This window comes from Ochlerotatus camptorhynchus, unplaced genomic scaffold (genome assembly GCF_037179485.1).
Source record: "Ochlerotatus camptorhynchus isolate MF236.1 unplaced genomic scaffold, CSIRO-AGI_Acam_v1.1 ptg000357l, whole genome shotgun sequence".
Lineage (NCBI taxonomy): Eukaryota > Metazoa > Arthropoda > Insecta > Diptera > Culicidae > Ochlerotatus > Ochlerotatus camptorhynchus.
Genome location: NW_027040845.1, coordinates 1,958,423 through 1,973,393, shown reverse-complemented (window position 1 = coordinate 1,973,393; position 14,971 = coordinate 1,958,423). Strand labels below are relative to the sequence as shown.

Sequence of the window (14,971 nt, the reverse complement as noted above, 5' to 3'; positions counted from 1 at the left end):
AATGGCGTCGGACATAAATTGTAGTTTTGTTCCAAAAATACCCATAATGTAGGGTATTTGGCAGTTTTTCCGAATCTGAGAGCCGCCATCTTGGATTTCAAAAATGGTATCGGACATCGATTTTTGGCATCATACACGCGTCCTGTACCGAAAATATCCATATCGTAGAATTTGACAGCTTTTCAGAAAACAACGGCCGCCATCTTGGATTCCAAAATGGCGTCAGACAAAAAATTTTAGGATGTACACGTCGACCCAGTTCCGAAAATATTCATATTATAGGGTATTTGACAGTTTTTCTGAAGTCACTTGCCACCATCGTGGATTCAAAACTGGAGTCAGACCTCGATTCTCGGAATGTACTCGTAGTACTTGTTCCGAAAATACCCAAATTTGATAGTTTTTATGAATCTGAGAGCCGCCATATTGGATTAAACAATGGCGTCGGACATCGATTTTCGGTCTCAAGACGTCATCCCGATTCCGGAAATACCCATACTGAAGGGTATTTAGCAGTATTTCCCACTTTTCTGAAATCGGCAGCCACCATCTTTGATTTCAACATGGCGCTGGACAACATTTTCGGTCTCTAGACGTCATCCCGGTTCCGAAAACTTACATATTAAAGGGTATTTAGCAGTATTTCCTACTTTTTCTGAAATTGGAAGCCGCCATCTTGGATTTCAAGATGGCGCTGGACAACATTTTCGATCTCTAGACGTCATCCCGATTCCGGAAATACCCATACTGAAGGGTATTTGGCAGTATTTCCCACTTTTTTCTGAAATTGGAAGCTGTCATCTTGGATTTCAATATGGCGCTGGATATCGATTTTTGGACTCGAGACGTCATCCCGATTCCGAAAATATACATATTGAAGGGTATTTGGTAGTATTTCCCACTTTTTCTGAAATTGGAAGCTGCCATCTTGGATTTAAAGATGGCGCTGGATATCGATTTTTGGTCTCGAGACGTCATCCCGATTCCGAAAATATACATATTGAAGTGTATTTGGCAGTATTTCCCACTTTTTCTGAAATTGGAAGCCGCCATCATGGATTTCAAGATGGCGCTGGATATCGATGTTTCAGGCATAACATTTGATAACGGCACAAAAGCATTTGTAAACAAACTTTCTAAGGCCCTTTACACGCGAACCAAAGTACGCCCACGCAAACCAATACCACTTTCGGAAAGGTGATAGCTACCCCTATCCGAGGGGGACGACTCTATCTACGATGCAGAAAAGATTGTGTTTTGCTGTGCCTAGCTGCGCGCACGCTGAGTAGATAGAAAGAATATTGATGACGATTCTGAAGATTTCCTGCAAAAAGATGATGCGCGATGCAAGTAGATGAGAGAAATGAAAGAAGATTTTTCGAAGATTGATTCGCTTGTGTGAGATTTGTTGAGCATCTAGACTTGAGATTTAGATGTGTCGCCCCCCTCGCCCCTATCCGATGATGTTGTTGGTTTGCATGAGCGTACTTCGGTTCGCGTGTAAAGGGCCTGAGAAAGTTTGTTTACAAATGCTTTTGTGCCGTTATCAAATTAATGTTATGCCTGGTTTGGTCTCTAGACGTCATCCCGATTCCGAAAATATACATATTGAAGGGTATTTGGCAGTGTTTCCCACTTTTTTCTGAAATAGGAAATACCAATATTGAAGGAAATTAACATTATTTCCGGCCTTTTTTTTAAATCTGACCTCCGTTTTAGAATGGATGGTTTCTTGCCGTGATCCTCCTCTTTAAACGACCTATAGAGCTTTTTGACGTTTAATCGGCGCACACTACTGCACCATTTAAATCGAATGAGTGCGAGCAAGAGGGAAATAGAGTAGTGGGAAAACAAACCATCCTTTCATCCATATGTGATAGATTAGAGAAAGACGATTAAACGTCAAAAAGGTCTATAGACTTTGTCTCAGGGAACAGAATGAGTGACATATGACTATAGATAGATAGTCGCGACTGGATGGATTCTTGATTTTGTCTTGCGACAAGAAATTGTTGTTTGACGAGAATTTTCCAGGAAGACCATTTTTTAATGTATCTTCCCTAATAAAAAATAACCATAAACGAACGATAACCCAAATCATTGAACTATTCCACAAATGGTTTGGATGATACCCAGAACACGTCGTTAAGCAAATTAACCATACAATTTTTATTAGGGTTGTCGTGCGTCAATGACAAACGCGACAATTCCCATATCTGGTTGGGAGTGACAAGTTGACAAAAGGACAACATCGACATGAATCCGCTCGACGTTGTTAATTTTTCAACTTGTCACTCCCAACATAGTTTACCCATTTTTGAGTAGGTTCAGTTTTGGCAGATTTTGGTGAATTCTACCCAAATTTTGGTAGTTTTGAAATAGCACCGTTGGGTTAACCTAACATTTTTTTTTAACATCTGGTGGTGGTTTCCATGGACTTTACATGGAAAAATTTAATAAAGAGGAGGATTTTTCAAAATAACATAGTCGGATAGCATATCCTTTAGCGCTTTATATTTAAAAACTTGAATCGAGTAACAGGCAAAGGTAAACTATTAGAATAGTAAGCCATGACTCGTATAAAAAAATTATTTCCATCTGTTATTGAACGTCAAACGAACAAGTCGCACTTTCAGGCTCTGAACCGTTTGGAAGATTTTTTAACTTTTGGTTAAAATTTGACAGATTGAAAGTTATCGATTAACTCAGGGGATTGACATATAGCTGAATACACGTACTCAACATCAAAACAACAAAACATATCATGGTACCGCTGACAAAGTTGCAGATGTTCGGTACGCAGCAAACTTAAGCGATATGACAGCACATCTATGACACAAACGTCATTCCCATATACTTTGCGTGAAGCCGAAAAATCCTGGTTCTCTGGTTCGATTTTACGTCAACATTTGACAGCTGCTGCAAATATTCGCAAGCAAGCTCTGTTCATGCGTGATACGTTGTTAGGAAAGTTTGTCGCGAGCAGGGGGGAAGATTTTTTTTTACTCTTTGTTGTGCCATAGGCGCTGTTTACTGTGTTTAACAAGAATTATCGTTACCTAAAAAAGAAGTGCATTATAATTGGATGTGATAGCAGCATTACTACATTAGTAAAAACTTTTAAAGCGATATAACCATGCGGTACACATGAATGTAGCTTAAAAACGTGTTATCAACACTAACACCACCACCATCGGTGGCAGCTTCAGCGAGTACTAGTCTTGCCAGGGATGTGTATGACAGCCATATCCATCCCCTGGATTAACCCTGCTATCCGAGCGTGGTTACTTCTGACAGACAAGAAGTTAAATTTTGACAACCGTGGCTGAGTTCTGCTCGAAAACCGATCGATCGGTAACACAGGGATTTTCGAACATAAGAAATAACTTTCGAAATGTCACTTTTTAACCACGAGTTAAATTAAACTCGGCATATGCTTCACAGTCTCAATAAATCATTACAATAGAGGTTATGGGCCTATTCATCGTTGAAAATTGAATCTCTGAAGATTCGAAATGACCACCAGCAATTCAAGTAGAAGTCAGAATAGGCTTTTTCAGTGCACCACCAATGTAGATTGCGCCAGGCGATTTCGAGAAGAAACGTCAACCAAGCCGTTCAATTCAACCTCTGGTGGTGAATATGAGAACGTCAAAAAGAGTGTTGTGAGCAGAAATTTTTGCCGTGAGATATTGGAAGCGGAACACTTTTTCACTTTTTCTGATAAATTGATTCATCTGAGATGCTCGAAAACTTGATCAATAGTTGAACAATTTAATTCTGTATCATTTTTGCAAGAATTTTGCTAGTGTTAGAGGTTATGATCATCCGGAATGCTTGTGTGTGAATAATTTAGGTGCAAATCAGTTCAGATGTGTGTAAACCGTAAAATAATACAATTACTGATGCAAATTGGCAAGATGTTCAATGATAAATGCTTTAATTTGTGTTGTGAAAAATCCTTCTTCTGATGTAAACAAACGGTTTGGTTGACGTTTCCTCTCGAACTCGCGTGGTGCCCTCTACGTTGGTGGTGCATTAAAAAGGCCTGTTTCACGACGCAAATGAAGGCATTTTCCTTTGAACATCTTGCCAATATCCATCGGTTATTATCTTATTTTACGATTTTCCACAGGTCTGAACTGATTTGTGCTTCAACCGGCTTCAACTATTTACACACAAGAAATCCGGAAGATTGTATCATTAAGGCACTATTATAATTTTACATTTTTCTCTACAAAAATATTCCTGAACACAAGCAGGATCCTTGCACAAACGGTACAGAATTAAATTTTTCAACTGTTGATCAAGTTTTGGAGAACCTCAGATGAATCAATTTAACAGGAAAAGTAAAAAAGTGTTCCGCTTCCTAGTCTCACGGCAAATATTTCTGCTCACAAAACTCTTTTTGACGTTCTCTTATTCACCACCAGAGGTTGAATCGATCGCTTAGTTTCTATTAAAAATGCGTATTTGGAAGCTCACGGGTTTTCAAGTGTTCCCTGAATTGAGCGACTGTACGGACGGGAGAATTGGGTGACATGGAAGTTCGCCGTCAAAGCTTACCTAAGATCTTTGGGAGGCCGTCAAAACCGGACGGAACTTTCGAGCAAGTCAACGCCACGAAAAACCGAAAAGCAAGAGCGAAGATAATTCTGTTGTTGGATCTAACGAACTACGTTCATGTGGAGGAAGCGACAACAGCGAAGGAAATCTGGAAAAACCTGGAGAAAGTGTTTGAAGATTCCGGACTCACTAGGCGAGTAGGACTTCTGCGGAAACTGGTGAAGACTGACCTTGCAAGCTGTTCGTCGATGTCGGAATACGTGAATCAAGTTATTTCGACGGCTCATCAGTTAAACGGAATTGGATTCAAGATTTCGGAGGAATGCGTTGCTGCTATGTGGTCTACCAGAGGAGTACAGGCCAATGATTATGGCTCTGGAAAACTCCGGAACACCGGTAACAGGAGATGCCATCAAGACCAAGCTACTGCAGGAGCTGCAGGCACCTTCGTCGAATGCGGCACTACTGACAAAAGGGAAGTGTGGAGTATTCAACAGGCAGCAGAAAACGGTCAACCAATCCAAGACGGAATCAAAAGGACACAGTGCAGGAAGTGTAAGAAATTCGGCCACATCGCAAAATATTGTAGAAGTTTTTTGCACTGTGTTGTCGTCGATTGAGTCGAACAGCAGCACCGATTGGATTTTCGACTCCGGAGCAACACAGTTCACATGACTCACAACAAGGTGCTGTTGAAGGATCTGAAGCCATCGAGTGGTAATGTTGTTGTGGCCAAGCAGGGCGAAATGAGCATTGAAGCTATCGGAAAAACGGTTCTGAGGCCACATTGTCGGGAAAGCAGTTCTGGACTTAAAGTCAACGAGGTACGATATATCCCTCAGTTATCAGTGAATCTCCTTTCCGGCAACAGGATTGTGAAAAATGGATACACCATGGTTTTTGCAAACCTAGGTTGTAGAATGCTGAATACGAGTGGCGATGTAGTGGCAATACATGAATGATTTCTTGAGGCTGGACCAGCACAACATATGCGACAAGGTACTGGCATGCTCATCAGCTGTGTCCCTGGATATGTGATATCGACGAATAGGCCATCTGAATTTGGCGAGATTAAAGAAGCTGGCGGATGGGCTAGTTGATGGCGTAGTGCTGAGTGAAAAGACTGACAGCGATTGGAGGTCGTACACTCGGACATCTATGGTCCAATGGAAGTCAAGTCGTTAGGAAGAAGCAGATATTGTATTTGTGGATGACAAGTCAAAACGGATGTTTGTCTATTTTCTGCGATCAAAGTCGGAAGGCAAAGTTCTGGATACATTCAGACAATTCCATGTAATGGCAGAGCGACAAACTGGACATAAGGTCAAAATCATCCGAACCGACAACGGGTTGGAATATACAAACCGGAAGTTTTCGGAATACTTTGCAAAGTTTTGTTATCCGGCATCAAACCAAGAATAGCTACACTCTGGAACAAAATGGACTGGCTGAGAGGGCGAATCGGTCGATAGTGGAACGTGCGAGGTATATGCTTTTTGAAGCGAACATTCAAAAACATTTTTGGGCAGAAGCTGATGATGTCACACCTGAAGAGCTCTGGAGCGGAAAGAGCAATAATAGTTCACGTTCCAAAACCAAAACGACGCAAATGAGATGCAAAATCGGAAGCATGCTTTTTGGTAGGATTGGATGAAAATACCAAGGGTTATTTTTTATTTGACCTGTAGACCAGAAAGATTGCCTAGAGTCGGGATGTTAGATTCATGAACGAAGGGACAATTGTAAGTCGTAAATTGAAAGCTGATCTAGGAGGTGGTCGGTGATCAGACTAGATGTTGAAGAAACTGTGTCATGGAAAAAACGAGACTTGAAGTGTTGCCGTTCCTCACAGACTTCCCAATCTGATGTTGCGCAAGGTGTGGAGCCGAACCAATCTGTGGAACCAGACAAGTTGGGCCAATTTAGAAGATTGGGGACTCAGTAGCAGATCGACATTTTAAACGATCCTGATACGCCACAAGAAGCGATGTCGCGTCCCGATGCCGAAAAGTGGAAGGTAGCCATGCAGGAGGGGTACGATGCGTTGATCAGCAACGGTACCTGGACCCTGGCGAAAATGCATGTGGATATACAAGATAAAACACGATTCGAGCGGAAATGCGGACCGACACAAGGCGAGGTTGGTCTCAAACAGTCGAGCCGAATCTGGAACAACAAGTTGGATTCGACGTTGAAGACGTTTAGTCTTATTCAGGCAAACTATGACCACTGTGTGTGAGATGACCGACAAGCTTAACAAGGAAATGTCACCAAAAACCCCGGACGAGACGAACCAGATGGCCAACGTTCCGTATCAGGAAGCAATCGACAGCCTGCTGTACTTGGCTCAATGTACCCGACCGGATATTCTTTTCGCTGTGAACCAGCTAAGCCGTTACAATTCAAATCCAGGAATGCAACATTGGAGTGCTGTCAAGCATTTGTTCCGTTACCTCAGTGGACGTTCGAAAATGAAGCAGTAAGGATGCCAACGATGAAGTTATTGGATACAGTGACGCGGACTGGGCAGCTGATCTGGATGACAGGAAATCAACAAGTGGTTATATATTCAAGCTACAGGGTTCAGCGATTTCCTGGTGCTGTAAGCGGCAGCCTACGATCGCTTTATCTAAGTGTGAAGCTGAGTATTTGGCCCTATCTGCAGCAGTACAAGAAGCAACGTGGTGGAAAGGATTGATGTCACAATTCCAAGAAATATAAACAAACCACCACTGGATGTCAAGCTGATGAACGCGGGTTCATCGCGTTCATTCGTGACGTCAGCGTACAGCATCCTATTAGGTACTGCAGCGTGACGTCATAAATGAACTCAGTGTTAATCGGCTGAACCTTTTTGACAGTTCAGTGGTACTGTTTACAAGCACTTCGTCGTTTTTTTCGAAAAAAAAATTTCTAAAATTTCTGAATTTTAACTTGAAAATTGTCGAGGAACAGCGCGTTGCAAGGATGTTGCTCGTGAACATTGCAGAAATGCTGTTTACATCTCACTGCAGTCTGAAAATCCACCCAAGAAAAAATCGACTAAGTCCACGTAAACAGTACCACTGAACTGTCATCAGATTGAGGTTAACCCCGACGGTGCAAAACCTAATTCGAAGGTGTTGTGCTTCTTTAGAGCGTCTTTCTCTATCTACAGGCTGTCTACTAATTTATCTAAATAACATTCTAAATTCTAAATAAATTTCCCAAAAGTTTTCAAAGGGAAATTTCCAGACTATTTTTTTAAAATTTGTTAAAAATATGCTTTTTAAAAAAAATAAAACAACAGCAATTAACACAAACGTTTTTAAGACACGTCAATCAGTTTAGCAGCGCCGGTGGTGGTGGTTCAATCCCAGTTGGCGCCGCCGGGATGTTGTGAGGCATAACCGGGCATAACATCTCTGATCACGTAAAGTAAAGCCGTTGGTCCCCGGTTCATGAGTTGATGGGTCGATAGGTAGGGTCCAGATGTGGGAGCTGCCTCCCTGGCGTCGGTGGCATTGGGGCTCAGCACGGAAAACACGATCGACAGAAAAAAAATCAAGGAAAAGAAAAGGTATTGAAGTAATTGCATATTCGTAATCTGCATGCCAAATGAAACCGAAATCCAAAATTTCATCAATTTTGGTGCACTGGAACTATTTTAAATAATAGCGATTACATTAGCAAAAATCACCATCTTGGTGCCCCTCGGTGGTACTTCGTATGTGAGCGAGCTGCCAATTGGTTAGTTTTGTGTCAAAAAGTGAAGTGATTATTTTGCTTTTAATCTTGATTTAAAAAAAATGAGATGGAAGTAACTGCGATCGAAAAAAATTTCGTTGTGCTCAGAAAACGAAGCTGTTTCAGATGATGTATAGGGGACTTTACGTATTCTCGGCAACCTAAGCAGCGACCTTCTTTCTATAGCCTTTTTCTCTAAGGAACGCACACATAGGCAGTATTGGTTTGTTTACAATCTTTTGCTGCCAGCTGCTGTAACAATTTCAGTCGAAAGAATTGTCAAAAACTGTTTTGAAACGCTTTTACAAAGCTCCAATCTTCTCTAGTGAGAGCGAGTATTGTCGGCAACCAGTTTTTCTTCGGCAACCGTTCCATTTGAACTGCATGTAAATCTGCTGTTCTATTATCGGCAACTTGAAATCAGCTACAATTTGTAGTGCGTGTGTTGCATTTCAAGAAAACCTTGCTAGATTGCTTTTTCTCAGTGGTACAAATATAGTCAAATTGAAGCTGAAAGCATAAAGAATCGTTTGCATGCATTCAGCGAAGTGTTTTCGTAAGAAAATCCAGTGAAAATAGTGTTTCAATTTGGGTTGCCGAAAATAGTCTGTCATGCCGAAGCCGTCATTTCCCCTATATATAGTAACCGATATATTTTTCAAAATTAAAGGACCCAATTGGGTTGTTTAACTTCGAAAAATATACCGATTTTTATACATCATCTGATAGAGCTTCGTTTTCTGAGCACAACGATATTTTTATCGATCCCGTAGATATTCATCTTGATTTTTAAATCAATATTTAAATTTTTGATCGTTAACACTAAATCTCGATGAACATTTCAAATGGTCCTATCTGCTTTGATCGATTCTCTTCATCGACTTTCTCTTTCGTCAATAACTCAGCTGCAAAACCTTTTCCTGTTGTATTTGACGTTTTGGACGCTAGATAAGAACCTCCTTTATCAAACTATGTGGTAAAATTAGCGCGAAATCTGTTTGCATAGCAGTGGTTATGAAAAGAGAAAGTCGATGAAGAGAATCGATCAAAGCAGATAGGACCATTTGAAATGTTCATCGAGAAATCTATTCGATGACGGCTCGCTCCCATACAAAGTCCCGCCGAGGGGCGCTTAGATGGTGATTTTTGCTAATGTAATCGTACTTATTTAAAATAGTTCCAGTGTATCAAACTTGATGAAATTTTGGATTTCGATTCCATTTTTAATGCAAATAACGAATATGTGCTTACCTCAATATCCCTAAACAACCCAATTACCTCAATACCTCTAAAGAGCCCAATTGCCGCAGTCGGCGATAATGTATGAGTGTGACACTCGGTAGGTACTATGAATGAGGCTTAAAAAATCAATTCGTAGCCGTTATCTACCTGCTATAGAACATCAGCGTCCGATTCATGTACGATATTTACCTGCTTATTAATCCCAACCGAGCAACCAAAATAAGCGCTGGAAATGTAGTTTTGTTTACCAGTTCGCAGTTCAAACTGGCAGCACTGGCCTGAGTAGCATAAAAATAATAAACAAACCATCATTCGCAAGAGCGCAGTGCAGCATGACCACCGCGCTGCGCATAGAAAAAATCCCTTCCCAAAGTGAGGGGGAAATTTTTCAAACCACCACCCAAACTGTCACAATCGCTTCGCTCGAGTGTGCGTGAGATCGTGGCGTTCGTGTAGGTTCGGTTTGTTTGGGCGTCCTCCGGGTTCTTTTATTTTGATTGAATTTTATATTTTTATATACCTCGTCATTGTCGCGTGCCGGTTTAGCCAGGAATCTTCCTATGTTTTTTTATGATGGTTTTAATCATTCAGTGTGTGTTTAGCAGTTAAGTTAAAATGTCTCGCGCAGAAAATTACCTCGCTCTGTGCTTGCTGGATGCGATGGAGGATGAAAACTTGGGTTCGCTGCGCGTTTTGCTGGAGAAACACAAGGCCAACCCGAATGCTATTGTTCTGGAGAAGAACGTTGCTCCGGTCCATTTGGTGTTGGGAGCGGATAACGTAAGGTTTTCGGAGCAAGCGACAAGTTTGATGCTGCAGTATGGGGCCAATCCAAACCTCCGGTCGGACGAGGAAGGAATGACTCCATTGCACGTTGCGGCCAATTTGGGACGACCACGGTTGGTAGAGATGTTGCTGAAGGCAGGAGCAGATGTGGACATGCGGGATCGTGATGCTAAATTGCCGGTGGAGTATGCCGTTGAGGAAGGGCACTTTGAAGTAGTAAAGGTGATGCAGAATTTCGTTTTTGAGAAAAAGTTCGAGAAGAAACGGAACGAACTTGCTCAGAGGGAGCAGCAAAACGGGACTGTCGCTGGAGGGTTCGTCAAATGCCTTGGCGGTTTCTTGAGGATTGATACCCCGACCAAGAATAGCTTGTTGTGTGAAGAGAGTAAGCTGACACCGAATCGAGTTCATTACAATTTCGATGCTACGTCGCCTTACTATATTAATATTACACATCGAAGAAAGGAAGGCGATAAACGCACGAAGAATAACATCAATCGGGCTATCGTTCATATGCAAGAAGAAGACCTTGAGGGAACCAGGCTGAGCGACGATACTGAGATAATAATGGCTCGAAAGAACCTGTTCGAACTAACGGAGCGAAATTTAGCTAGCTTTAGTCAAAATATTTCGACGACAGGGGACCGAACTAGAACCTCGTTCATCGAATGTTGGCGAGACAAAATAGCTGCTCTACGAACACGGAACAAGTTGAGCACAAACATTGAGGACATTGAAAAAATATTATCTGGCTTCTCCAATAGCTCGCTGGAAGACGATATTGATCGGCGAACCTACACAGTAGAATCGAACGAATCTGATTTCGCTTCGGACTCCGAACCAACCAATGCAGCATTCCAAACTGCCTTCGAACAACCAGCCAAACACGAAGACAGCTTGCGGACAAACGAGTTTGCCCTGGCACTGTGCCCATCACCTGAATTGGTGCAATCAGACAGGTCACCCTTCCCGGAAGCGCACAATCGGGTCATTCAGATCACGGAAGAATACATCCACACCGACGATGAAGCCGGTTTGGTATTCTACGAGAAAAAGTTCTTGTCTGCTCCGGTTGCCAAAAACACCGGCCAACAAAATACATCACTGTCTAGTCAATCCACTGCCTTGACCTTGCCTCCGCTAGATTACGACACCGATGCCCTACGAGCGGAACTCACCAACTTCGGTGAACCACCTGGACCCATTACGAAGCATACGAAAAAGTTGTACCTCAAGAAGCTGATCAAATATAAGCGGGATCCGGAACGTGCACTGGCTCAAGTCAAGAGTAAATTGCAACCGAGTAAGTATATCCTATGCGATCAAAGCAGCTTATGCAATGCTTCGCGCACTAATCCGTCATTTTTCAACCAAAATCCGTTCCCCACGCTCCCCAGATTTTTCCGTTGAGCTGCTGGCAACGCTTCGCAGCGAAGATGTCTTCGGAAAAATTCCGCAACATCAAGAATTGGAAACGGAAATGTCCAGCGAGTTTACGACGACCAACGATAAAACCTGGCGCGAGGGGCACCTGAAAAAGAGTTTTATCTACCTCCTGATCGATCCTCGAATGTCGGAAAATCTCCCGGCCCAGCAGAATCTTTCCTCGCAGCACGATCTGTGGAAGCGCTTCCTGCAGTCGATTTTCTACGTTGGCAAAGGCAAAAGCAGTCGTCCCTATTGCCACCTGTACGATGCCATGAAGCTGTATCAGCAAAAATCCAACGAAACCAACGGATTGAAACCCCCGGACCAGGTCGTTCAGCTGCAGGTGGAAGAAGAGCAAATCATCTTCCAAAGCGACGAACGAATTGAGCGGGTGTGTCGGACAACGAAAATCCTCAACCGGAAGCAGATGAACGATAGCGCCAAACTGAACAAGATAATCGACATTTGGCGCGCCCAGCGGGGCGTCATTTGTCTGCACGTGTTCCACAATGTAATGCCGGCGGAAGCGTACACCCGGGAGGCGGCCATAATCGATGCGCTGGGGGTGCAGAATTTAACCAATCTGAAGCGGGGCGATTACTACGGGAAGTCACTGTCGTGGCCGATGAAGCGGCGGAAGCAGTTGGGCATCCTGCTGTTGTACAAGGCCTTGCTGATCTACCTGGCCGAGGGCGAGACGCAACTGCTGCCAAGTGATTTGATTTGAAGCGCGAGGCTTCCCGAGGCAAAAGTATGTTATTTGTATTTTTGCTAGTATTTTTATTTTTATGGAACGGTTAATAAATTTCTTATCGTGCATTGCCACTCCAGGTGCGGTGCAATATGTGACCTGTAAGGACTAAACTTTCTATTCGGGGCTTGTTTGTCTTCATTGTGGAACCTTTTAGTCGTGGGTCTTCGGGAAAAATGTTCTTTATCTCAACAATTATCTGACAAACATAATATTGCGTGTATCTGCCTGCGAATGGGAACACACTATAGCTGGTACACCAAGCCTATATAGTTTACTCTCTCATACCACCGCAAATAACATCCGTCCCGAACACTGCACGGTGTAGTAAGAAGAGATCTTCGTCGTTCCAAAATGCTTCTGTCAATTTGACGAATCCAACTTAAGGTGATACTCTAAGGAAGCCTTAGCGTGAAACTTCAAAGGCACAAATGTCAGCTTCCACAAAACATACAAATTTGAAATTGCTACTCTCTGTTTGTAGTAGCACAGTAGTAAACTAATGTCGTTTCCGTTTTTGCGGTGTAGCACTGGTGCAGTGTAAGCAGGAATAAGCGCGAGTCTTTGACAGCTCAACATCATTTGTTTGTAAACAAAGGTGCATCCTATATCTACACCCTAAAATATTTCGGTGTACGGCAGTGTAGCACCGGTGTAGCTACACCGCAAAAACGAAGACGAGTTAATGCGCGCCTGGTGACAGGAGTAAGCACCTGGGACGGGACTTGACAATCGGGTAGCGATTTAGAGCCAATTTGCTGTCAAATCCAAGCCAGTTGCTGATTGGTCGATTTGACAGTAGCAATCGTGGTAAAAAAACCACCAAGGGACAGCCCTATGGGGTTGTACCAAAGACAACATATCCAGAAGACTCTCAACTCTTCCATTTTCTCGTACACCGCTATGAGACAGGTACAATCGCGTCATCTGCTGCTCAAAGGTAAATGCTTTGAACGAATTTGATAGCAAAGATTACATCCTCAGAAGAAAGGTTTGTGTATTTGCTCATTTCTCTATGCGTTGTTTCCACCTTCACTCAAGCGCAGCGCTACTGTATCTGTCGCTTGGCTTCTGGAAAAGTTGCCAGTTTTCTTGATATGATGTCTTTGGTTGTAAGCAATGGTGACGTATTACTACGTGGTCTAATATAATAAATCTTATTTGTTAATTGCAGCAGGAGCTTGTGTTTTGTGTAGGAATAGGAATTTGAGCGGGGTTCTCTCTGCTTTTACTATTCAGTATGACGTGCTTGACATAGATGGCCCACAGCAACTCACTTTTGGTGAGGGCAGATAGAATTCAACTTTGAAATTTTTGTTAGGGAAATCGCTTTTCGCAGGATATCGGAGATAATTTTAATTATCAATGCAACAGTTGCACATTCGTGCAATTTTCAATAGTGACATTTTGAAAAAATAATAAAATCTTAAATTTATCAGATGCGTGAAAATATATCGGATCGATTGGTGATAAAATTATTGAAATTGGTTCAGGGGCAGCTGAGTTATTAACTTTTAAAATCTTTCATAATTTTGTTACATGTTCAATTTTCTGTTTTAACAAAGTGTACCCCCATATAGAAATCACAGACGTGCAGACAGTGCTATGTAGTTCGTGTAAATATGCTATTAAAATGACTGAATCTTGTACAAAACCTTAAAACGTATTGTGATATGTGTCGATCTTAGAATAAAAATTACTAGTTTTCAAATAAAATTGAAAAAACATGCTAAGGTTATGGACATGGTTATGTTAACAGCCATACCACATCGATTCATGTTGATATGGAAACGTGACAAACCAAATAAAAAAAAGAGCCCATTGTAAAATGTAATCCTATGCAGGCACGCGATGCTGGTTGTTGGTTCAATCCGGATTGTATTCGGTTACGATTTGCAACCAGCGATTGAAGCATGCAGGAATTTTGTTGGTTTTATCATGTTTGTTCATCGATTATTTTTTATTTCACTGCTATTTCAATAATTTAGCACTCAAAATATTAAATTTTACTTAACAGAGAGATTCTACTTATATTATATTTTTTGTGATGATCGGCTAACTATCCGTCTTCGACACAGGCACTTTTGGTACTGCCTTTGTTGTCCCGCTCGTTTGAATCTACCAAACCAGGCGTGATTTCCTCCTACTGGTTTCGCTATAGGGAAGATGATCCTCCGGCGGAAGTACAATATATTGTTTTGATGGCTTCAATATGTCGCACCTCAAACTGTAAAATTAATTGATTTAATTCAATCTCCGATGGGATGATCCTGTAGGATTGCACTCTAAGTTTGAATCCTGTAAAAACATTGTTAAAATTATTTGTTGTTGTTTTGCTGGGAGCAAAATATTTTTCATTTTGAAGAAATCTCAATAATTTGGCATTTAAAAATTAGTATTTACTTACCATTCTTACCGGCGCTACTTTTCCGGCGTTCAAATTTGCTATCTACTACTGAACAGTGTAATTTG

The 14,971-nt window shown here is 41.9% G+C and overlaps 2 protein-coding genes across 3 annotated transcripts in view; both read left to right on the top strand.

Moving 5' to 3' along the window:
* The window catches only part of LOC135709228 (uncharacterized), a 29,731-nt gene that overhangs the window by 4,564 nt on the left and 10,196 nt on the right, over positions 1 to 14,971 (top strand). The window lies entirely within an intron of this gene.
* LOC135709283 (ankyrin repeat and LEM domain-containing protein 1) lies at positions 9,975 to 12,511 on the top strand. Its single transcript, XM_065231588.1, has 2 exons — positions 9,975 to 11,623; positions 11,718 to 12,511. Exons 1-2 carry the CDS (start codon positions 10,150 to 10,152, stop codon positions 12,473 to 12,475), a joined length of 2,232 nt encoding a protein of 743 aa, XP_065087660.1. The 5' UTR covers positions 9,975 to 10,149; the 3' UTR covers positions 12,476 to 12,511.

What these genes read in the sequence shown, in the direction of transcription:
- LOC135709283 (XM_065231588.1), top strand. Translation starts at nt 10,150, where the DNA reads ATGTCTCGCGCAGAAAATTACCTCGCTCTGTGCTTGCTGGATGCGATG. An exon ending in CAAGAGTAAATTGCAACCGA is followed by an intron (nt 11,624 to 11,717) that starts GTAAGTATATCC and finishes CACGCTCCCCAG; the next exon opens with ATTTTTCCGTTGAGCTGCTG.